This window comes from Nyctereutes procyonoides, unplaced genomic scaffold (assembly GCF_905146905.1).
Source record: "Nyctereutes procyonoides isolate TBG_1078 unplaced genomic scaffold, NYPRO_anot_genome, whole genome shotgun sequence".
Lineage (NCBI taxonomy): Eukaryota > Metazoa > Chordata > Mammalia > Carnivora > Canidae > Nyctereutes > Nyctereutes procyonoides.
This window is the reverse complement of record NW_026575035.1, coordinates 9,585,773-9,612,193: the sequence shown is the minus strand read 5'-3', so window position 1 is coordinate 9,612,193 and position 26,421 is coordinate 9,585,773. Positions and strand designations below refer to the sequence as shown.

Sequence of the window (26,421 nt, the reverse complement as noted above, 5' to 3'; positions counted from 1 at the left end):
TTTGTCGATTGTTTCCTCCACCGTGCAGAAGCTTTTTATCTTGATGAGGTCTCAGTAGTTCATTTTTGCTTTAGTTTCCCTTGGCTCCAGAGATGTGTCTAGTAAGAAGTTGCTGAAGTCAAGATCAAAGAGGTTTCTGCCTGTTTTTTCCTCATGGATTTTGATGGTTTCCTGTCTTCGATTTGGTCTTTCATCCATTTTGAATTTATTTTTGTGTATGGTATAAGAAAATGGTCCAGTTTCATTCTTCTACATGTAACTGTCCAGTTTTCCCAACACTATTTGTTGAAGAGTCTTTTTTCTATTGGACATTCTTTCTTTGTTGAAGATTAGTTGGCCATATAGTTGTGGGTCCACTTCTGGGTTCTTTATTCTGTTCCATTGATCCATGTGTCTGTTTGTATGTCAGTAGCATACTGTCTTGATGATTACAACTTTGTAATACAGCTGGATGTCTGGGATTGTGATGGTTCCCATTTTCTTTTTCAATGTTATTTTAGCTATTTGGGGTCTTTTGTGGTTCCATACAAATTTTAGGATTCTTAGTTCTGGTTCTGTGAAAAATGCTGGTGTTATTTTGATTAGTATTGCATTGAATATGTAGATTGCTTTTGGTAGTATAGACATTTTAACAATATTTTTTTCTTTCAATCCATGAGCGTAGAATGTTTTTCCATTTCTTTTTGTCACCTTCAATTTCTTTCATAAGTATTCTATAGTTTTCAGTGTATAGATCTTTTACTACTTTGGTTAGGCTTATTCCTGGGTGTCTTATGGTTTTTGTAAATTGATCAATTCTTTGATTTCTCTTTTTACTGCTTCATTACTGGTGTAATAGAAATGCAACAGACTTCTTTGCATTGGTTTTATATCCTGCAACTTTGCTGAATTCTTCTATCAGTTCTAGCAACTTTTTGGTGGAGTCTTTTGGGTTTTCTACATAGAGTATCATGTCATCTGTAAAGAGTGAAAGTTTTACTTCTTGCTGACTTGAGTGCCTTTTATTTCTTTTTACTGTCTGGTGGCTGAGGCTAGGACTTCTAGTACAATGTTGAACAACAAGTGGTGAGATTGGACATCCCTGTCATGTTCCTGACTTTAGGGGAAAAGTTCTGTTTTTCCCCATTGAGGATGATACTAGGCGTGGGTCTTTCATATATGGCTTTTATGCTATTGAGGTATATTCCTTATATCCCTACTTTCTTGAGGGTTTTTTTTTTTTTTGAGAAAGGATGCTGTATTTTGTCAGATGTTTTTTCTGCATCTATTGAGAGAGGGTCATATGGTTCTTATCCTTTCTTTTATTAATGTGGTGTGTCACATTGATTGATTTGTGAATATTGAACCACCCTTGCGGCCCAGGAATAAATCCCCCTTAATTGTGGTGAAAATCCTTTTAATGTAGTGTTGGATTCAATTAGCTGTATCTAGTTGAGAATTTTTGAATCCATGTTCATCAGGGATATTGGTCCGTAATTCTCCTTTTTAGTGGGGTCTTTGCTCTTGGAATCAAAGTAATGCTGGCCTCAGAGAATGAGTTTGGAAGTTTTCCTTCCATTTCTATCTTTTGGGACAGTTTGAGAAGAATAGGTATTAATTTTTCTTTATATTTTTGGTAGAATTCCCCTGGGAAGTCTCATCCAGCTCTAGACTCTTGTTTGTTGGAAGATTTTGATTTCTTTACTGGTTATGGGTCTGTTTACATTTTCTGTTTCTTCCTGTTTTAGTTTTGGTAGTTTATATGTTTCTAGGAATTTATCCATTTTTCCAGATTGCCCAATTTGTTGGCATATAATTTCTCATAAAATTCTCTTATAATTGTATTTCTGTGGTGTTGGTTGTGATCTCTCCTCTTTCATTTGTAATTTTATTTATTTTGATACTTTATCTTTTATTTTGATAAGTCTGGCTAGGCATTTATCAATTTTGTTAATTCTTTCAAAGAATCAGCTCCTAGTTTCATTGATCTGTTCTACTGTTTTTTCAAAACCTGGGATTGTGGTACCTCCAGCTTTGTTCTTTCTTAAGGTTGCTTTGGCTCTTCAAAGTTTCATATAAATTTTAGGATTATTTATGTGGATGTTTTGATAGGACTTGCATTGAATCTTTAGATTGCCTGGGTAATGTGGACATTTTAAGAGTATTTGTTTTTCCAGTCCACAAGCATGGACTGTCTTTGCATGTAGTTGTGCTTTATTCAGTGACTTACAGTTTATAGAGTACAGGTTAGATTCACCTCCTTGGCTAAATTTATTCCTAGATATTTTATTCTTTTTGATACAATCATAAATGGGATTGTTTTTAAATTACTCTTTTGGCTAGTTTGTTGTTAGTGTGTAGAAATGCAACACATTTCTGTATATTGGTTTCATATCTTGCAATTTTATTGCAAGATACAATTGAATTCATTAGTGTTGGTTCTAACAGTTTTTTGGTGGAGTCTTTAGGGTTTTTATATACAGCATCATGTCATCTGCAAATAGTTACAGTTTTACTTTTTTCTTACCAATCTAGGTGCTCTTTATTTCTTCTCTGATTTCTGTGGCTAGGACTTCTAATAATTTATTGGATAAAAGTGATGAGAGTGGACATCTTGTATTCTTGATTTTAGAGGAAAAGCTCTCAGTTTTTCACCATTGAATACGATGTTAGCTTTGGGTTTGTTACATTTATTTTTCATTATGTTTAGATATGTTCCCTCTATGCCCTATTTGTTAGAGTTTTTATCATGAATGGATGTTGTACTTTGTCAAATGCTTTTTCTGCATCTTTTGAGATGATCATGATTTTTATTCTTCATTTGTACTTGTTTTTTTATTGATCTTTTATCCTATGACTTTGATAGGCTTGCTTATTAATTCTAGTAGCTTTTTTGTAGAAACGTGCTAGTTCCAGTAGCTTTTTTTGTAAACTCCTTAGGATTTTTTTTTACACAGATAAGCATGTCATTTGGAAAGAAAAACCATACTGTCTTGATTGCTATAGTTTTATAATACTTCTTAAAGTCATGTATGCTTTCTTCCCCTTTTAGGTAGACTTTATTTTTTAGAGAAGTTTTAGGTTCACAGAAAAATTTAGCAGAAAGTATAGTTCTCATATATCCCTCACCACCAACAGCTTTCTATACTAGCAGCATTTTTCACTGGAATGGTAGATTTGTTACAATTGATGAACTTATATTGATACATTATCATCACCCAAAGTCCGTAGTTTACTTCGGAGTTTATTCTTGGGGTTGTATGTTTTGGGGGTTTTGACAAATGTGTAATGACATATATCTGCTGTATAGTATCATATGTAATAGTTTCACTGTCCTAAAAATCTGGACTTTTTCTATTTCCCTACTGCCTCCCTAACCCTTGGCAACTATTGATCTTTTTACTGTCTCTGCAATCTTGTCTTTCCCAAAACATTTTACAGTTAGAATCAAAATATTGTAGCTTTTTCATATTGGCTTCTCTCAGTAATAAGCCTTTAACATTCTTCTGTGTCTTTTCATGGGATGATAGTTCATTTCTTTTAGCACTAAATGATATTCCTTTGTGTGGATGTATCACAAGTTATTTATCCATTCACCACCTACTGAAAGATACCTTGTTTCCAAGTTTTGGAATTTTTAATAAAGTCACTGTGAATACCCATGTATAGGCTTTATGTGGACATAAGTCTTCACTAATTTGATAAATACCAAGGAGCATGATTGCTGGATCATGTCAGAGTATGGTTAATTTGACAAGAAAATGCCCAACTGTCTCCCAAAGTGGCTATATCATTTTATACTTCCACCAGCAGTGATTGAAAGTTCCTATTGCTCCACATTCTTGTCAGCATTTGATGTTAGTATTCTGGATTTTGATCACTTGTACAGGTGTGTAGTGGTATCTCATTTTAATTTACATTTCCCTAATGACATATAATGTAGAACATCTTTTTATATGCTTTTTTTATATGCTTTTATAATATCTATATATTCCGTGTTCTCTAACCCTCTTTCTCCTACCCACTCTTAAGCAGTCTTGTTTGAGGTTTATCAATTTCTTGTGTCTTTTCAAAAAACCAAATTCTGTGTTTGTTAATTTTTTTTCTATTCCTTGTCCTTTATTTTTTCATTGAATTTGCTTTTATCTTTATAATTTTCTTCTTTCTATATACTTAGGGCTTTGGTTTTCTTTTTTTTAGTTCATTTCTGTGGAAACCTGTATTATTACTATTAATCCTTCATTTTCTAATAAAAGCATTTAATCTATAAAAATTTTCCAAACGCTTGAATTAGCTATATTCCAGACATTTTGGTATGTTGTGTTTTTATTATTAATCATTTCAAAAATTTTTTCTTTTCTTTTGTTTTTGTTTTTTGCTTTGCTTTCCTTGTGTTTTAATTTTATACCCAAATATTAGGCTGTATTTAAAAATTTTTTCAGGTATTCAGGTCTTTTGTAGATTTTTTTAAATTTAATTTTTAAAAAGATCTTACTTATTCATTCCTTAGAGGCAGAGAGAGAGAGACAGAGAGAGAGAGACAGACAGACAGACAGACATAGGCAGAGGGAGAATCAGGGAGCCAGATGTGGGACTTGATCCCAGGACTCCAGGATCACATGCTGAGCCGAAGGCAGACACTTAACTGCTGAGCCACCCAGGTGTCCCATTTTGTAGATATTTTAATATTGATTTCTAATTAATTCTTTTATGATCAGTTAATGTACTTTTAACATTTCAGTCTTTTGTAATACATTTTGGTTTGTTTTATTGTCCAGCATATGCTCCATTTTTATAATTTTATGTGTAATTGAAATATATGTGCTCTGTGGTTATTGGTTATAGTATCCTATAAATGAAATTTATTTTTATTTTATTTTATTTATGACAGGCACACAGTGAGAGAGAGAGAGAGGCAGAGACACAGGCAGAGGGAGAAGCAGGCTCCATGCACCGGGAGCCCGACGTGGGATTCGATCCCCGGTCTCCAGGATCGCGCCCCGGGCCAAAGGCCGGCGCCAAACCGCTGCGCCACCCAGGGATCCCTATAAATGAAATTTAGTAAACATATTTGATAGTGTCATATAGAGATTCTACATTCTTACTGATTTTTTGCTTGGAACAACTGGGTAGCAATTCGGGGGGGGGGGAAGCCAATGTAAATTTTAATTGGACCTTCATATGGAAGTCGGGCTTATTAGCCCATATTCTGGCGTGGCACATAATCTTGAAAAGGGTTTAGCCTATTCTGTGATGAAGGTAAAATCTTTAGAAGTAGCTTGATAGAGGGCAGCCCGGGTGGGTCAGCGGTTTAGTGCTGCCTTCAGCCCAAGGTGTGATCTTGGAGAACCGAGATTGAGTCCCATGTTAGGCTCCCTGCATGGAGCCTGCTTCTCCCTCTACCTGTGTCTCTGCCCAACCCCTCTCTCTGTGTGCCTCTCATGAATAAATAAAGTCTTTTTTTTTAAAGTAGCATGATAGAAACAGAATTGGGTATTGAGAAAACTTAAAAATGTTGTGGTTTATGTCTTCAGCCTCCCAGTCTTTAATGTGACAAAATATGTGTTCTAATTCCCCCTAGACAGAATATCTGAAAGGATAAATTGGAAGAGTTTTGTTTCCAGAGTAGCCCTACCCATCCCCTCTAAATTCAAACTACAATGATAAAAGAATTTTTTGTCTATATGCCATATGAAGACCACAGATTGTAGAAATGCACCAGAATAGAAGTAATGTTGTAAAACAATGTATGATAGAAGTGATATTGTAAAACAATATGTAATACCAAGTGGGCAGCCCCAGTGGCGCAGCGGTTTAGCGCTGCCTGCAGCCCAGGGCGTGATCCTGGAGACCCTGGATCGAGTCCCCCATCAGGCTTTCTCTATGATGCCTGCTTCTCCCTCTGCCTCTCTCTCTCTCTCTCTCTGTTTCTATGAATAAATAAATAAAAATCTTAAAAAAATATGTAATACCAAGTATATACAACATAAGAACAATAAAGTTTTGATTAACTTTAGAGTTGGGGATAATTTAAGATTGCATGTTATGGATTATACTTCTAGGTAAGATATTAGACATCAGGATAAATTCCAATTGAATCAAATATTTAATGTAAAAAACAAAAAAAAAGTACTATAAGAAAACATGAGAGGATTCCTTTATAACCTTGGAATCAGGAAAGACTTTCTAACCATAATTCAAAACCCACAAACTATAAAAATTATAGGTTTGTCAATAAATGCATGTATAAAAATGCATGTCAGTAAACAAAAGCAGAAATTCCCCAAGTAAACAAAAACAAAAACAGAGCAATATTAATGGAAAAACATTTGCAACTTATAACAGACAAAGGGCTAGTCTTCTAATTTTTTTTTTTTTACAGATTTTATTTATTCATGAGAGGCACAGAGAGAGGCAGAGACACAGGCAGAGGGAAAGGCAGGCTCCATCCGGGGAGCCTGATGCGGCACTCGATTCCAGGACCCCGGGATCACGACCTGAGCCAGAGGCAGATGCTCAACCACTGAGCCACCCAGGCATCCCTATAGTCTTCTAATATTTAAAGAGCCTCTGAAGTCAAAAGTAAAAGAAACATGTATTAGAAATAGAATAAAAAATGGGAATTTTCAATAGAAAAATGGGAAAAGAGTAAGATAGTGCATAAAAATTGAAATGCACGTGGCTCTTAAATTGTGTGAAAGAAGGTAAACCTTCATAATTTTAGAAAATGCTGATTAAAAATTAACTGATACGTTGTCATTTGTCAGATTGGCAAAAATCCAAGTGATAATATACGCTCTGGGAAGGCATGGGAAATCAGCTACTCTCATACTTTGTTGATGGGAATATGGATTGGTACAATCTCTGTGGAGTGCAGTTTGATTATATTTCAAATGCATATACCTTCAGGCCAGAGGTTCCTCTTTGGGAATTTACCACACTTGCATACATGTAAAATGACATATGCATACAATTTTTCAGTCATAGCATTTTTTTGTAAAAGTGAAAAAATGGAAACAGTTTAAATGTCTGCTGGTAGAGTTTAGGGTATATCTAAGGCAATGGTCTACTGCTTAGCTATTATAAGGAATTTTAAATACTTTATGTACTGAAATAGATCTCCAAGATGTATTTTCTTTTCTGTCCAAGTTTTTATTTAAATTTCAGCCAGTTAACATACAGTATAATATTAGTTTCAGGTGTAGAATTTAGTGATTCATCACTCACATACAACTCCTGGTGCTCATCACCAATGCTTTCCTTAATACTCATCACTAGTTTAACCCATCTTTCTTGCCCACCTCCCTTTCAGTAACCATCAGTTTGTTCTCTATACTTAAGAATCTAATATGGGGTGCTTGGGTGGCTTAGTTGGTTAAGTTGGCTGCCTTCAGCTCAGGTCATGATCTCAGGGTCCTGGGACGGTGCCCCATGTCAGGCTCCCTGCGGGGAGTCTGTTTCTCTGTCTTTCCTCTTGCTTGTTCTCTCTCTGTCTCAAATAAAAAAAATCTTAAAAAAGTCTACTTCTTAGTTTGCCTTTTTCCCCCCTCCCTGTGTTCATGTGTTTTATTTATTAAATTCCACATATGAGTGAAATCATATGGTATTCGTCTTCCTCTGACTGACTTCATTTAGCATAATACTCTCTAGCTCTATCCATGTTGTTGCAAATGGCAAGATTTCATTCTTTTCTTATGACTGAGTAATGTTCATATATATGAATTTTCGTATATATATATATATATATAGTATATATATATATACACACACACACACACAGACACCACATCTTCTTTATCTGTTCATCAGCTGATGGACATTTGGGTTCTTTTCATAATTTGGCTATTGTCGATAATGCTGCTATAAACAGGGTGCATGTGTCCCTTCGAATCAGTATTTTTATAACCTTTGGGTAAATACTTAGTAGTGGAATTGCTGGGTTGTAGGGTAGTTCCATTTTTAGCTTTTTGAGGAACTTCCATACTGTTTTCTAGAGTGGCTGCACCTGTTTGCATTCCCACCAACAGCGTAAGAGGATTTCCCTTTCTCCAAATCCTCACCAACACCTGATTCCTGTCATATTAATTTTAGCCATTCTGACTGGTGTGAGATGATATCTTATTGTAGCTTTGATTTCCCTGATTTTAAGGGATGTAGAGCATCTTTCATGTGTCTCTTAGGCATCTGGATGTCTTCTTTGTGAAAATGTCTATTTGTGTCTTCTGCCCATTTTTTAACTGGATTATTTGTTTTTGGGGTGTTTGATAAGTTCTTTATATATTTTTGGTACTAACCCTTTATTGGATATGTTATTTGCAAATATCTTCTCTCATTCCATAGGCTACCTTTTTGTTTTGTTTTTCTTTCATTGTGCAGAAGCTTTTTTTTTTTTTTTTTTTTTGAAGCTTTTTGTTTTGATTTGCTAGTAGTTTGTTTTTGTTTCCCTTGCCTCTGGAGACCTATCTAGAAAGAAGTTGCTTTGGCTGATGTCAAAGAGTTTACTGCCTGTGTTTTCCTCTAGAACTTTGTTGGATTCCTGTCTCATGTTTATGTCTTTAATCCATTTAAAATTTATTTTTGCATATGGTGTGAAAAAGTTTGTTCTTTTGCATGTTGCTGTTCAGTTTTCCCCACATCATTTGTTGAAGAGACTAAGTTGTATTTTTAAGTGAAAAGAAAGGTGCAGACATCAGGTATGATATACTACAATCTGTGTAAAAGAAGGTGGTGAAAGGCTTATATACTTGCATTTGCTTGCATATGCACAAGCCCTAGAAGGATATTCATGAAACTAGTAACAGTGAATTCCTGTCATAGAGGAGGGTGAAAACTGGGGATTTGGGTCGTAGGAGTGGGATGAAGTTTTTTCAGTAAAGAACTTTTTGATTTTTGTGTTATGTGAATATTTTGCCTTTTCAAATAATTAAACAAAAGGAAAAAGGAAAAATTGAATTAGGATGGCTATTAGTGAAAAATGCTAGCTAGGGCAGCCCGGGTGGCTTAGCGCCACCTTCAGTCCAGGGCGTGATCCTGGAGACCCGGGATTGAGTACCATGTTGGGCTCCCTGCATGGAGCCTGCTTCTCCCTCTGCCTGTGTCTCTGCCTTTCTCTCTCTCTCTGTCTCTATGAATAAATAAATAAAATAAAGAATGCTAGCTAGATAAACAGAGATGCTTACTTCTTTTTGTCTTTATTTTGTATTTTAGTGTAGGAAGTGTCAGAATACTGAAATAGCAAGAAATAAGCAAAACTTAAGACAGTAAAAATGGGCCAAATTATCTTAGGGATTGTGCAAACCAAGTATAGAAAAATTTGAGATATACTAAATTATGGATTCATTTCCCTATAGGATAGCTAAATTGAGTTTGTGTTGGTAGATGAAAGACAAGTAGTATCAACATGAATTATTTATTAGATATAAGTGCCTGTTGTTACTAAGTATGCTGTTACTGCTCAGGGGTCTGTAGAGAAGAACATTTCATTTTCCAGAATATAAATTAGATGACACTTTTGCATTTCCATTTTATGTATGGCTTGTGATAAAACCTTTTTTGCCAAAGGAGACTTTCCTTTTGATGGATATATGAAAGACATTTGAATTATTTAAAATATGGATGTTATTTTTCCTCCTTTTAAATACATTGTAAAAAAAGTTCAAATTATATAGAAGAGTAAAATGGGAGGGGAGTCTCCTCCAACTGATCCCTACTTCCTTCTTCTTAGAGTTTCTTAAACGGGCATTAAACAGTTGAACCCTTTTTCTTATTTATTTTCTATCTGAAACTCTTTAGAGAGAGGTCCTTTAATAATGTTCAAATTTCCTAGGTTGCAATATTTATGAAACTTTAGGGTCTGGACCTTTTATTGCAAACTCTAAGTATTGGGGGATTTTCCTAGATATCTTATTGTTGATGATCTCATTTAATTTTGTTTTGGTCAGGGAACATACTTTGTATGATTACAGCCTTCTTAAATCTATTGAGGTTGTTCTAAGGCCCAGCATATAGTCTTAACTTGGTGAACATGCCATGTGCATTGGAAAAGAATTTATAATTTGCCATTGTTGAATGGAGTGCTCTATACATGTAAGACAAATAAGTTGATAATGTTATTAAAATCTTCTATATCCTTACTGATATATATATTTTTTGGCCACCTTTTTCTTTCAGTTACTGAGAGATGAGTGTTAAAATCCTCAACTAAGTTTATGGATTTGCCTTTTTTCTTTTATTTTTGACAGTTTTTGCTTTAGGTATCTTAAAGTTTCATTATTAGGTACATAGAGATGTTTTCATGAAGAATTGATTCTTATCATCATGATATGACCCTTCTTTTTTGTGTTTCTGTGTGTGTGTGTGTAAAGATTTTATTTACTTATTCATGAGAGACACAGGGAGAGAGAGAGGCAGAGACATAGGCAGAGAGAGAAGCAGGCTCCATGCAGGGAGCCCAATGTGGGACTCGATCCCAGGACTGCAGGATCATGCCCTGGGATCACGCCATGTCTGGTTTAGGCAGACGCTAAACCTCTGAGCCATCCAGGGATCCCAATATGACCCTTCTTATCTCTTATCTTATCAAAAACAGTTTAAAGAGAGTCTCTTGCAAATCACCAAAGGTGAATCATGATTTTTTAAAAACAGTTTGACAGTATCATTCAGTTGAAGTGTTTAATAATCTGTTTACATTTTGTGTGACTACTGATAGAGTTGTATTCTGGTTTTTGTTGTTTCTGATGAGAAGTCAGTTAACATTCTTGTTTCCCAGGATGGAATGTATCTTTTTTCTCTGTTTTTGAGATTTTCTTTTTATTCTTGATTTTCAGCAATTTGAGTATGATGGGCCTATGTATGGTTTTGTTTTTGTTTTACTTTTTGGGTTCTTCGAACGTCTTGTATCTGTATGTTGTTTTTGATCAAATTTAGAAATATTTTTTGCTGGTATTTTGTCAAGTAAGTTTTTTTCTGCCCCATCATCTCTCTCTTTTTCTTTTGGGACCATCTCTCTCTTTTTCTTTTGGGACTTGTGTATACCTGTGTGATCAAGATTCTGTGAAATTTTTCCCCAATTTTTTCATTCTGTGCTTTAGCTTGCTGATTTCAACATCTTAGTCATCTAAGATGTCCTCTATCCATCTGTGGGTATGTTTCTATTAACTGATATTCTCTGTTAACTGTTTTCCTCTGTATAAGTCACATTTCCCTGTTTATTTGCATGTCAAATTATTTTTTATTGTGTAGTGGACATTGTGACACTTTGTAGAGACTGGTTTCTTATATCTTCCACTGAAGGAGAAAGCAGATATTACATTATTGACAGATTACCTTGTTGTGTTACAGAGGCTTGGTTTAGGTTTTGTTAGGGATGGTGTATTTTGATTTTGTCCTTAGTTCAAGGAAAAATCTCTTAGACCTGAAATACGGTCTTTACTTCTAAAGAGTAAAAAAAAAAAAAAAAAAAAAAGAGACCAACAAACTCCAAAACTTTTGGGGTTTCAGTGGAATGCTTGAAGTATCTACCAAGCCCCTCTAACTTGTCAAAGTCTAGACTCCTACTTGTGTTAGCTGCTGAAATCTTTGCTCAGGTTCTTTTTGGCCATTTTTCCTCAGTTCCTTAGCGTCTCATCCCACCCAGACATAGTAGAGTCAACCATGGATCTGAGGAGAGTATATTTAGATTATGGGGTTCTTTACTCTGTGGCTTGTTTTCTGGGATTCTTTCCCCTTAATTTCTGACTGTTCTGGCAGATTCAAACTCAGTCCTTTGATTCTTTGGGCTAGTAATATTTTGATTTTCTGCTTGAGCTGTATCTGTTTTGTGACCTTTGGGCTATGGAATGTCTTCAAGAGGAAAAGCCAGATAAATGTGTATCTCATACAGTATGATGCCCTTTCTTCCAGGAAATGGAAATTGAATGCCCTTTTGTTTCTTCCTACTTTTGGTTTCTCTTCTGTGTTTTGCTTTCTTTTATATTTTGTCTAGAATTTTTCACTGTCATCAGTAGGAGGATTAGCCTGATATAAAGTAATCCACCAATAGTGGAAGCTGGTGCCTTTTTATCTCAAATAAAAGAGTATTTTGTGACAAACAAAACAAAAAAGTTCCCTCCCCCCCCTTTGGCTTCTTCATCATTTGTCCCATAAAACTGAAACAATATCTTACTGACTAAAAAATTGTACTCATACTCCCCTTTTCAATGAAATCATTCTTAGATAAGCATGACTTTGTGTAGATTTTCCATTAATTGCTACAGAATTGGGAAAATTGCTCCCCAGAAGTCACTGGAAATGTTAATGTGCATATCTATAAACAGCTCAGTTTTATTTATTTATTACGATTTTATGTATTCATGAGAGAGAGACACACACACACAGAGGCAGAGAGAGAGGGAGAAGCAGGCTCCATGCAGGGAGCCTGATGTGGGACTTGATCCCGGGTCTCCAGGATCATGCCCTGGGCCAAAGGCAGGCGCTAAACTGCTGAGCCACCCAGGGATCCCCAGCAGCTCTTTTTTTGTTGTTGTTCTTGTTTAACAGTCACATTAATTAATGTGCCAGGTGCTGGTCTAAGCATATTTTTTTAAAGATTTTTAAAATTTATTCATAGAGACAGAGAGATTGAGACAGACAGAAAGAGAGAGAGAAAGAGAGAGAGAGAGAGGCAGAGACACAGGCAGAAGGAGAAGCAGGCTCCATGCAGGGAGCCTGACGTGGGACTCGATCCCGGGTCTCCAGGATCACGCCCTGGACTGAAGGCAGAGCTAAACCGCTGAGCCACCTGGGCTGCCCTAAGCATTTTACATGTATTAACTTTTTAATCCTCACCACAATTCAGTGATGTTGGTATGATGAATGCTTCCATTTTTCAGATGGGGTAACTCAGGAACAGAGATAATTAACTGAGGAAGTGAATGGAGCTGGGCTTTGAACTCAGGCATTCTGGATTTATTAGAATCTGTACTCTAAGCCACTGTGCTTTCCTACCTCTCCCACTCTATCCTGTGGGTATGCACCTGTTAATGTTTGTGAAAATTTCAAGTTTTTCAATCCTATTTAATAGGATAGTATCTATCCTATCGATTTATAATCTACTTTAAGAAAAGGAACCACATCTGTTACATAATAGTATTATATAATATATGTGTGGGAACTTCCTGTTTTGCCAAATAGAAAAGACTGAAACGCAACTTTCCCTGTAAATCTCACCTATAAATCCTAGGAGTGATAATTATTTTTTTCTTCTGTACTTTTACAACACAGTAATTACACTCCTATTGAGTAGTTATTTCTTTTGCCTTATATTGCAGCTACTAGTTTACAGGCTTGACCTTCCTAATAAGTCATAAGATCATTGAAGGCAGAGATCACACCTTTGTCATTTTTGTAGACTTTTTGCCTTGGCGTCTAGCCCACACTGAATATAATGGATGATGTTATTTAAAACTGTGATAAAGGGGATCCCTGGGTGGCGCAGCGGTTTAGCGCCTGCCTTTGGCCCAGGGCGCGATCCTGGAGACCCGGGATCAAATCCCACGTCGGGCTCCCGGTGCATGGAGCCTGCTTCTCCCTCTGTCTGTGTCTCTGCCTCTCTCTCTCTCTCTCTGTGTATGTGTGTGACTATCATAAATAAATAAAATTTAAAAAAAAAAAAGAAAAAAAATTGTGATAAAAATATACTACTTAAAATGTTTTTAAATTTAAATTCAATGTAGTTAACATTTACTGTATTATTAGTTTCAGGGGTAGAACTTAGTGGTTCATCAGTTGCATGTAACACCCAATGCTCATCACATCATCCAAATTACCCCATCCCCCCACTTACTTCCTGAAATATATACTGCTATTTGCCACATAATGAATTTTTGTATACCCATATATGCCTACATCTTGTTTACAATAGGAATATCTTATATTTGTGATTTACTTCCAACTTTTCAAAGCTCTTTTCCTATGTACTCTCTTTTTATCTTTATGGAAAAAAACATAAACTTTCATTTATTTATCATTCAGTAAATATTTTCTGAGAACCTACTATGTACCAGCTGTTCTAGTTGATTAGGATATAGCAATGCACAAAACAAAGTCCCTGCTTTCATGTAGATTTCATTTTTGTCAGGAGGTAAAGATGTAAGTAATATGTCAAGTGGCGATGAAAAAAACACAGGATAAAGAGAATATGGAGTAGTACTACTTTAGATGATGTGATCTGGGAAGACTTCTATGAGGAAGTGGCATTTGAGTAGAGACTTGAATTAAGGAGTAAATTTGTAAATTTTGTTTCTTTTTAAATTTTCTATTTTTTTTTAAAGATTAGAGGGAAGGAGAGAGAGAGAGAGAGAGCGAGAGAGCGTGCGCACAGAGGGAGGAAGGGGGACAAGCAGACACTGTGCTGAGTTGGAGTCCAGAGGCTTGATCCCAGGACCCTGAGATTATGATCCAAGCTGAAATCAAGAGTTAGATGCTCAACCAATGAGCCACCCAGACACCCCTTAAATTTTCATTTTTAAAGAAACTCTTAAATTTCTGTCAGCTTATTTCCATTTTGTTTAAGAGTTTGTGGAAGAGGGTGCCTGGGTGGTTCAATCGGTTAAATGTCTGCCTTCATCTCAGGTCATGATCCTAGGGTCCTGGGATCAAGTCCTGCATCAAGCTCCCTGCCCCCTTTCCCCCTGCTCGTGCTCACTCTCTCTTTCCTTCTCTCTTTCCCTTCTCTCAAATAAATAAATGAAATCTTAAAAAAAAAAAAAGTTTGTGGAAGAGCAACTTAAGACCACTCAGTGGTTGTTCCTACCCATTCAGTGGCCTGAGCAGTGGGAGCTGAAGATCAGTCTTCAGTGGCCGGCTAAGTGCTCCAGTCTTTAGCAGCTAACGGCTGAGTGGGCACAGAGGGCAGCTACATGCCTTCACAAGAGTCCAGTCTACTACTTCAGGTTGAGTAGTAATAAACTCAGCAGCTGGAGCAGTCTATTCCCCCTGAAATTCTTCCTTGGTCACCCCCTTTTTAGCAGCAGCCTACTCTTTTTTTTCAGTCTCTTCGTGATCTCTATAGAAGTAGAGATCAGGCATGACTTCTCATGGGTGGGTGTTCACGAGAGATGGTGCTACGCATGTGTAGAACTTCCTGGATCAGCATCTCCCACATCAGACTCACAAGAGTTCCAGGAAGAGGGGGTAGCAATGACAAAGGCCTTTTAAGTTGGGAGAAACATCAAGAAGAATATTCTGGTATTCTGGAAGTGTGAGAAAAATGAGCAGATGAAAAGGTAGTAGGGGTAGTGTGTATGTGAGGCAGATTATGAAGAGCCTTGTAAAATATGTTAAGGACTTTGGGTTTTATGCTAAGTTTGATGGAAATCAGTAGAACATTTTGAGCAGAGTGACATCTGAATTACATTGAACAGGTTCAGTCTGGATGCTATGCACAGAATAGGATGCATAGGGAACAGAATTAGAAATGGGAGAGACCAGTTAGGAGGCTATTGAAGTAATCTAGACCAGAGATGTTGGCTGCTTAAACTAGGATTGAGGCAGTGGAAGTTATGATGTGTGATGTTTTTAGATTTGGATCTATTTGAAGATAGAACCAGGAACCAAGAGAACCTGCTGAGGAAATTTTTAGGGTATGAAGTAAAAAAAAAAGGAGATGGAAATTATTTCCATGTTTTTGGTCTGAGCAATATGGTAAATGTTAGTACCATTTACTGAAATGGGAAACATTGACAGATGGGGCAGATTGAAACAAGATATATATCACTGCCCTTATTTTATATGTGAGAAAACTGAGGAATATAGAGTTTTGATAATCTTTGGGCCAGGATCCTGGTTGCCTTGTTGCTTCCCCAAATTTCTTCTAAATGTCTCAGTATGGTTTATTATTAGTTTTACTTGTATGACAGTAACTCATGTTCATTTTAAAATTCTTTAAAATAAGAAAAGCCTGAGCAAGGATGTTTTAAAAGCCTTTGAGAAATTACATACTTTCTAGGATGGATAATCAAAGAGCCTAGCACCTTGTAGATACTGAGCAATTGTTGGCTAGATTCAGTCTCATCTTCAACTTTGACATTGTAAGAACATGTATCTGTCTTGTAGTTAAGATAAATTGCATGAATTTAAAATTGCAGTTTGTTTCTCAGAAAGTAGTGGTTAAAACTAGGAATTGTAAAATCTAGGTTTGGAGTCTAGGTCTGCCCTTTACTTTTAGTGAATCCTCTATCATTCTTATCCTTAGTTTTCTCATCTTTGAAATTGGAACAATACATACTCTTCTCACATAATTATGTGAAGAGGAATTGAGATCATATATACTTAACAGTGCTAGCATACACTGGCTATTAAACATCCAATTAAAGTTCATAAAGTTATTTTTTATGCTTTTTAAAAATTCATTTGAGAATGAATAAAAAAGAACACACACGAGTGAGTGAGAACACGAGCAGGGGGGAGGGTCAGAGGCAGAGGAAGAAGCAGGCTCCCTGCTGAACAGGGTGCCTGATGCAGGGCTCAGTCCCAGGATCCTGGGATCATTACCTGAGCCAAAGGCAGATGCTTAACTGACTGAGCCACCCAGACACCTCAGAAAATTCGGTACGTTTCCCAAACGTACACATTACGTTTCCCAAAATTATTATATATATTAACGTACATGTTACAAAGAATATTTTACTGAAGATAAATGTTTGTGTTTACAGGTATTGGTTTGCCTTGAAAAATGGTTATAATGTCGCTTTCAAAAATAGCAGCAAAACTGATAACTTCACGGAAGAACAAATTGATTCACATAAAGAAGTTATAGACAGAATGACTGATTTGAGTATGCTCAGGCTATTTGAGACCTACCTGGAAGGCTGCCCACAACTGGTTTTGCAGCTCTACACCTTTCTGGAACTTGGTCAAGCAAATTTCAGTCAGTGTAAGTCTTTCTTAACACCCTATGTTAAGTGGATGCACTGAGATCTTTTTGGTTTAAAATTTTTTGTGTGTGTGGGGAGGAGGGGCACAGGGAGAGGGAGAAAGAGAATCCTTAAGCACATTCCACGCCCAGTGCAGAGCCCAATGGGGGACTTGATCTCACAACCCTGATCATGACCTGAGCTAAAATCAAGAGTTGGATGCTTAACTCACTGAGCCACCCAGGCACCCATCAACTACCTAACTGTGGCATATTTTAGAATATTTCTTATACTTTTTCTTTTTAGAATTCTTTTTTTGGAGAAGTACGTTGTGGAAATATCAAAAAGTATATGAAGACATTTTGTCTCCCTCTCTCTTCTTCCTATTCCTCCTTTGTCCAGAAAGAAAACTATTATTGTCAAATTTTTAAGGATTCTTCCAGAAAAGTTTTTAAAAGCCTATATTTTTTCCTCTTTTTTATAGAAATGGTAACATAAAAACTATCTTTGTTTTTGCACTTAATGGTATGTCTCGGAGATCTATCCATATTAGTACAGAATGAGCTTCCTAATTCATTTTTATTATCTGCATAGTATTGCAAATTGTGGATATACCATGATTTATTTAACAAGTCCCATATTTGTTAATTTAGGTTGTTTATAATATTTTACTATTGTAAAAAAATGCTTCAATGAGTAATCTTATGCAGGAATCATTTTGCATTTGTGAAATATATCCATAGGGTAAATTCCCAGAATTGGAATCATTAGGTCAAAATGCAAATGCCACAAAATAATGGAAATTTTTTAGGTTGGCCAATATATTGCTCTTCTATAGATTTCCTCATTAGGGTAAAATGTTCATTTTTAAAGGACAATTAGTATTTCTATTAAAAAAAGTTTTTAGGTATTTAATTTGAGATGTTAAAAAAACTATTTGCTAAATAATAGTCCCAGTTTTTATTAACGACTCTGGTTCTCTGTAGACTTGAATTCATCTCAGAGGAGCAGATTATCATCTTGCCTGGAGTTCCTCTATGCTAGAGTCACCTGTGAGATCAGTTCATTCCCTCAAACAGTCTTCTTGTTTCCAATTTCCTATAAACCTCTAGACTGAGGCCCTTCTAGTGTTTTTACCTTTACTTTGTAAGACACCAAAGAGAACCTACTTATGAGACCTTTTTTTCCTTGTTGCAAAGAATTTGTGGGTTTGGACTTAAAAGTTCTATATCATAAATTCCTGAAGCTAGAAGTTCAACATTTAGAGCTTACAGCCTATATTATGGTAAATCTTTGAATGACTCCAAGTACTATACAGCATCCAGACCAGCAATGGGATCCAGTAACAGCTATTGTTATTTTATAGTTCTGTTCTCATCCTTCAGTTTCTTCTTGAAGTAAGAAGTTGAGGTGTTAGTTAAAAATAGCAAAAAATGATAAATCTAGTTGTAGACTATTAATATAAAAATTATATAGCCACTAGAAATAGTATTTATTGATAACTTTTTAAAAATTATTTTATTTATTTATTTGACACAAAGAGAGAGTGAGCACAAGCAGGGAGAGCAGCAGAGGAAGAGGGAGAAGCAGGGAGCCCGATGTGGGGCTTGATATTAGGACTCTGGGATCATGACCTGAGCTGAAGGCAGACCCTTACTGGACTGAGCCACCCAGACATCCCTATAGATAACTTTTAATGATACAGGAAAGTAATTCTAAAATAAAATTTAGTCAAAAAGGTTATAAAATTTTCTATCATTCTTTTAAAGATACAGAGAAATTAAAGAATGGAACAAAACATGCAAAAATGTCAACTGTGGCTGCTTCTGGGCAGTAGGATTATGAATGATTTTTTATTTCATCTTTACACTTTTCTGACTTTAGATTTTCTACGGTACTCACATATTGTTTTGACAATCAGGAAGAATAATCAAAATGTAAAAAAAATTAGATTATATATAGAAGTACTTTAGAAGACTGGACATATTCTTTTATCTTTGCACTTTCCTGAAATTATACTAAAAAGGCGAGAAAAGGAGTAAAAAGCAGTATAAACCCACAAGGACAAAGAGAATGGAGAGTGGAATAGATCAGAATATCAACAAATGCTTAGAAGATGTGAAGCAGCTAGAAAACTTAGATTATTCAAATAAACTCTACCACTGAAAGGCTAAATTACTTGAATTAACCCTCTGAAAACATGTAAAATAATTGTATATTTTCAAAAGTCTTCATAAAACCATAAAACAGTCTGATACAGTAGGCCAAAATATATGAAAATGGTAACACAGCAGGGTTAAGACTCTGAAGACATTTATACCAGGAGGGTTTTTTTTTTTAACCAAACCAATTAATAGCATGTTAAATTTTGATAGCTTCCAGTGTGTGGAGGACTGAAGACAAAACTCAGAGTCCTCATAAAGGAGGGACATCTAGTAGAAAATTTTGATCTGTAAAACTGGTACGCCAAAAGGTACCCTCCTCAGGGAAAAGTGTGAAGTTACTGTACCTCGTTATCTACTTTGAATAGACAGCAAGGAATATTGCCTTGCTGCTAAGTAGAGCAGGGAAACATAACAATATAACAATTTTGCAATCAAAACTCTCATCTTTGGCTAGTCCAAAAGAAAACAAAACAAAACCCCCCCAAACTAATAAAAGCCAAGCTATGAATATAGAGTGGCCACTTTAACTATTTGTGATAGTGATCCTAGCTGTCTGGCACAAATATAAATTCTCCCTAGAGGAATTCACTTTCTCTTAGGCCTCAAATAATCTTCACAAATAGTTTTCCAAGAAACATGGTTTACAGTAATTTATATCATCAAAATATATAAAGCATCATGAGTAAGAATCAGCAGAAATAGAAAAAAAATTATACCTTTAGCTTAAGCCTTAGATAATGGAAATTAGCAGTTGCAAAATATAAGATATGTTTCTTATTGTGTTGAGAGAGGTAAGTGATAAACTTGAAAATGTGGAATAGGAAGCTATAAAAATGAATTGTGTATTTGAAAAAGAAAAGTAGAATTTATGAGAATGAAAAAATTCAAGAATTGGAATTAAAAACTTAGATAAGACATAACTATATAGACAATTAGTGATTCAATGCTAGATCAGAAGAAATTATCCAGATTATAGTTTATAGGAACAAAGAGATGGGAAATATGAAAGAGATATTAAGAGACATGGAAGGTGGGATGAGAAGGTCTAATATACATCTGAGCAGAGTCTGTAAAGGAGAGGAGAGAACAAATGGAACAGAGATAATATTTAAAAAATTAATGGCTGAAAAAAATTTCAGAAATGATGAGAGTCACCTACCTATAGATTCAGGAAGCCTTTCATCTCACAAGCAACTAAATAGAAATCCGTGCCTTAGCATATCACTACTAAAGGAAATTCCAAAGATTGTGCTTCATACAGAATAGAGGTGTTCTGAGATGCAAGAAGGAATAAAGAGAAAATAGTAAATATGTGAGTAAATCTAAATGAAGATTGTGTAAAATAAAAGTAATGCTATGTGGTTAAGAAAAAGAAGGAAAGTATAAGAGCAATAACATGTTAGTCAGGCAGAAGATAGTGGAGTTAAAGTGTTTTTAAATTCCTTGTATAGTCTAGAAAAATAAAGGTGGATCTGGATTTTTTGAAGTATAAGACTAAAACACTCAGGCCCATTTAAGAAAAATAATATAATATGAAAACAAATTAGATATTGTTTGTCTGTATAGGCTACTATAATAGAATTATACAGCTTAACAGTCAGAAATAGATTTTCTTATAGTTCTGTAGACTGGGAGTCTAAGATCAAGGTGCCAGTAGAGTTGGTCTCTCTTTGGGTTGCAGATGGCCACCTTCTTGCTGTGTCCTCACATGGCCTTTCTTCTGTATGGAGAAAGATCTCTTGCCTCTTACTGTTTTTATAAGGATACCAGTCCTATCAGACATGGGCTCTGCCCTTATGACCTCATTTGACCTTAATTACCTCCTTAAGACACTATTTTAAAAACAGTCACATTGGGGGTTAGAGCTTCATCATATGAATTTTGGGGACACACAGTTCAGTTCATAAAAGGTATGAAAGTAAACATTTAAATAAAATAAATCACAGTCAATTACAGATATAAAGCTGACAAATACCACAAATTTCACAAGAGGAAGAAAAGTAATATACTTTTATTATTTTAATACCTCAATTTTTTGGCTGCATATGACTTTTAGTCTTTAATTGACTTTCGATAATAATTTTATTATATAATTTTGTGGAGAGAATAGAAAAATTCAATCTGTTTTTAATTTTTATTTTATTATTTATTTATTAAAAATATTTGAGAGAGAAAGCATGGGTTAGGTGAGAAGCAGCAGGAGAGGGACAAGCAGACTCTGCACTGAATGTGGAGCCCAGTCTCAGGACCCTGAGATCATGACCTGAGCCAAAGTCAGACACTTAATTTGACGGAGCCACCCAGGTGCCCCTCAATCTGTTTTTTAGCATAGTTGCTTGAAATTTGTTTATCATTTTAACTTAGAAAAGTTTCTTTCAACTTCACAAGTTATTAATATCATGTTTATTTTTTGGATTGTTATTAAATTTGGGAAAAACACTGGCAGTTTCTTTAGTAATGTGGTATAAGATCAGAGTATATCACATTTTTTGGGGATGAAGTAACTATTTTTAGAGACTATTTGAATTGACAGTACTAGTTTATTTTTGATGTTTCATTAGTAAATATTGGGAGTGTTGGGTTTTCTTCACTGGTGTCAGTAATATCAACTCAAAGAAATCATCTATATGCATACTTTGATGAGGTCATTACAGACTGAGAGAAGTATGTAAAGATGTGGTTTGTTAAAGACAAGGAATTCATTTTGGATAGAGTGTAATTTTAGGCTAGCTAAGTGATCAGACAAATATGTTAGAGCAGGTAGATTAGTAAGAAATGGGAAATAGTGTCAAACTAATGTCAACTGGATAAGGCTAGATCATTGTCCCTTAATGTTAAGTAATCATAGGCCTGTTGATGGCAATATAATGAAGTGTTAATATCAGGCAAACTGAGAATCCTAACTTTGTTACTTACTAATCTTAACTATTCAAACCGATCTTATGAACATATTCCTTAAGCCTAAACTAAGTGTATTCTCAACTCAGTTTCTGTTTAGCTAGATCTCCAGAAGGACTACAGCCACTTCAATATACCAAAGGAAAATAGAGAGTAAGTAGGAGTAGAGACAGGGCTCAGTCCCAGGATCCCTGACCCGAGTGGAGGGCAGACACTCAACTAAACAAGCCACCCAGGTGCCCTGAAAACATTTTTACCATTTTTAAAAGAATTTTATTTATTTATTTGAGAGAGTGAGCATATGGGGGAGGAACAGAGGGAGAAAGACAAGCAGATTCCACACTGAGCGCAGAGGCTTGATTCTAGGACCCTAAGATCATGACCTGAGCCAAAATCAAGTCAGATGTTTAACTGGCTGAGCCACCCAGGCATCCCATGTTTTTAAACTTTCAGTTCTATTTCTAACAAAACTGTATATCCAATGTGAGGGTAAATAAAAACATTTTGAAACAGACATGATCTCAAACGTTTTTGTTTAGGTACAACTTCTCTCAGGAATATCTGGAGAATGCTTGGTCAAACATGAGAATAAAGCAAGAAACACATGAAAACAGGAAACAGGAAGTCAACACCAAAGAGACGTGAAGGGACATTCTAGGAAGGCAGGAAGCAAACCTTGAGAACAGCCACCTTAGACTAGTAGGGTCCTATTCTTAAAAGAAAAAAGAAAAAAGAACTAATAGATGTGTATATAGGGGTGTTTTTTTTTTAAAGATTTCATTTATTTATTCATGATAGAGAGAGAGAGAGAGAGAGGCAGAGACACAGGCAGAGGGAAAAGCAGGCTCCATGCCCGGAGCCCGACACGGGACTCGATCCCGGGACTCCAGGATCGCGCCCTGGGCCAAAGGCAGGCGCTAAACCGCTGAGCCACCCAGGGATCCCCCCTAGGGGTGTTTTACTAATTAATTAATTTGAAGATTTTCCCAAGAAATATTGATAGAATTATGAAAAACTAAGCAAGCAAAGGAACAGTGAACAGTTTTAGAAGAAAGGAAGTATATTAGTGTAATACTTGGCTGGACAGGAAAAAAAAAGCTTTATTTATGTAATTATAATAAGATAAACACCCAATACTAACTTTTATCAAAAATTGTGATGTTACTCTGTTGGGCAGATGGAAGGAGAGGAAAATGCAAAGAAGGTGTATATTTTGTGTGTATATGCTAAATTTTCCTCTTTCCAAATAGAAAATCAATAAGCTCTGTCTAAAGCAGATAAAGTAAGAAATAGAACAGGTGTATTTTTTTATTTACAAATAAAATGTCAGAAGAAAAGCTAGTAGAGTTGATAGTGATTTCTTCTGGGGGTTATGACTGAGAAGAGGGGTAGAGCTTATTGACTTTTAAATTATATATATTTGGGACACCTGGGTGGCTCAGTGGTTGAGCGTCTGCCTTTGGCTGAGTGCGTGATCCCACAGTCCCAGGATGGAGTCCCGCATCGGGCTTCCTGCATGGAGCCTGCTTCTCCCACTGCCTGTGTCTGCCTCTCTCTCTCTCATGAATAACTAAATAAAATCTTAAAAGATTATATATATTTCTTAGTTTGTTTTGTGTTCAATTGTGGTGTGTATGCAGTAGTTTGGTAGATGTTAAAACTAATTAGAAAAAAATGTATCATAGGACAATTAGGGGACAGCAATGCTTTCATTAAAATATTTGAATCAAAGAAGAAAGAAAAAAGTCCAGTGTGGTTCAGAAGGAATATGCTATTACCAGTAAAGTAGACAAAGGCATTTAAAATCATCATAATCTTCTTCAACACATCAACGTATTTTAAGTCTGCCAGTGAAGGCATAATATCATAATGTCTCCAGTGAAGCTAAATGGGAAGGAATAGCATTTTGTATTCTGCTTTAAATTCTTTCTAATTCTCTAATGTCTTTACTTTCAGTTTATAAAAGTTAAAAGTTCTCAGCTTTGATGGGGCTAATGGCATGCCTTTTCAAAGTTGTAATGAACTTACGTTATTTGTTGGGGAAAAATCGGGTGAAGATTAAAGATGTCAAGCCTGGCATGCCTGGGTGGCTCAGTAGTTAAGTGGCTGCCTTTGGGATGGAGCCCGGGTTTCCCTGCTTGGCAGGGGGTCTGCTTTTCCTTCTCCCTCTGCCCCTGGTCTCTCTTTCACTAATGTGTGTACTTCCTCTCTCTCAAATAAAGAAAATATTCAAAAAAAATCAAGCCTATAGAAATTTATAAGTTTTAGAATATATTTGTTCATTTGATTCATCATCTTAAATGGGAAATTGAGCTTGTTGATATCTTATACTTACATTAAGTTTTCTGTTTAACCTCCCTCTTTCCTTCCCTCCCTTCCTCCCCCCCCCCCTTTTTTTTTTTAAATCACTCCATCGTTGATAGTGTGTTCCATACTTTCGGGGGTTTCTTGTGCATCACTTCATGTAATTCTTTTTTTAGATTTTATTTATTTATTCATGACAGAGAGAGAGACAGAGACAAAGGCAGAGGGAGTAGCAGGCTCCATGCAGGGAGCCTGACATGGGACTCGATCCCAGGTCTCCAGGATCAGGCCCTGGGCTGAAAGCAGCGCTAAACTGCTGAGTCACCTGGGCTGCCCCCCCCCCCTTTTTTTTTTGCAGTTGTTCAAAAAGATTTTTATTTTGTGATCTGATACCATTATGGTATCTCTTGGTGATTTAAGTATATGTTCAAGGTCAAAGCCAAAAAACCTGAAGAAACTAGGACTGTAGCTATAGTCTTTTAGAGAACTTCTAGAGTGTGCAGATTCCATTATAACAGTTGGTCAATAAAATTTATGTAGCGAATTTATTTAAAATCTTATAAAGCAGTCTGATATAGCATGTAATTACACCAACTTTGGAATCAGGCAGATTTAGCTTCAAATCTCACCTCTCTGCCACTTGCTAGCCATGTGATTTAAGTCATTTGTATATTTTCTAAGCATTAAATTCTTTTATATGTAATATGGGAATATTAATATCTATTTCAAAGGATTAGATGAGTATATAAAGTGCCTGATATGTTTGTGGGCATTTATATATATACAGTTAAATAAAGCATGTATGACATATAGTAAGTTAACATTGCTGTTTCCTATAATAATGTATCTATTTTTTATTTTTTGTTTTATAGATGCAGCCATCTTGGTCTCTTGCTGTGCTATTTCTTGGTCGACTGTTGCTTATCAAGTAGCTTTAAGAAAATCCTTGCCTGATAAAAATCTCCTTAATGGATTCTGTCCCAAATTCACATACCTCTTTTACAAGTTGTTTACATTATTATCTTGGAAGCTGAGTATTGTACTTCTTCTATTCTTAGATGTTAAGATTGCATTATTTCTGTTGTTATTTCTTTGGTTTTTAGGGATATTGTGGGCATTTAAAAAGCAAACTCAGTTTTGCGCTTCTATAAGTATGGAATTCTTATACAGGGTTGTTGTTGGATTCATTCTTACCTTTACATTTTTTAATATTAAGGGACAGAATACCAAATGTCCAATGTTTTGTTACTATATTGTAAGGGTACTGGCCACAGTGGGGATATTGGTTGTGTTCTGGGTTTCCCCAGTCTCTATTTTTAATTCAGACTATTTTATGTCCATCAGTATCACTATAGCTCTTACTCTTGTCCTTGGAATTATTTTTCTTATTGTTTATTATGGGACTTTCCACCCAAACAGAAACGAAGAAACAAAACCTGATGAAATTGATGGAAAAACAACTCAAAGAGATTGTAGAATGAAGTATTTTCTAATGGAATAGCTATCATTTGTGAGATGTGTTTTATTTTTTGTTTCATTGGTTATTAAAGAAAATGTTATGTGGATGTGTTTCTTATTTTTGCCTTTAATTTCAGATCAGTTTTCATTAACTGTGAATGTGAGAGAGCATAGTAATATTTTATTATTGAAATTAATTTCTAAATTGGTTTTAAAGACCTTGGGTACTTGAATATATTTCCCTGTAGCCTGGTAGATTTGTCAGCCTGAGCTTGAACTGGAAGAAATGTTCTGATTCTCCAAAATTAGAAGCCTGGCATCAAGCTTCCCTTCAATTTTTCCCTTATTGTTTCTGAACTAAAACTAATGCTTGTTGTAGAGAACTGTAAAGGGAGAAGAGCAGAACACCCATTTTTCTTTCCTCTATTTTATTGTTTCAGTGCATATATTTTGATTTGGGGGAAGATTGGTAGAGGAAAAGGAAAAAGAAGGAAAGAGGAAGAAAGCAAAACATCAAGTTTACCATTTTTAAGTGTACGGTTTAATAGCATTAGCTGGCATTCACCTTGTTATGCATCTCTATAGCTTTTTCATCCTGCAACACTGAGACTTTTCCCATTTAACAACTTCCCATTTCTCTCTCTCCAGCCTCTGGGAACCACACTTCTGTTTTGGGTTTCTATAAATTTGACTACTTTACATACCTCAAATAAGGGGAATTCGTC

The 26,421-nt window shown here is 35.7% G+C and overlaps 1 protein-coding gene across 1 annotated transcript in view; it reads left to right on the top strand.

Moving 5' to 3' along the window:
- XKR9 (XK related 9) overlaps positions 1–25,739 on the top strand; it is a 29,330-nt gene extending 3,591 nt beyond the window's left edge. Inside the window, exons 2-3 of the mRNA XM_055318357.1 lie at positions 16,671–16,891; positions 25,111–25,739. Of these exons, the coding sequence (XP_055174332.1) occupies positions 16,671–16,891; positions 25,111–25,739 (850 nt within the window). The remainder of the gene's footprint in view (positions 1–16,670; positions 16,892–25,110) is intronic.
- Positions 25,740–26,421: the final 682 nt, after the last annotated feature.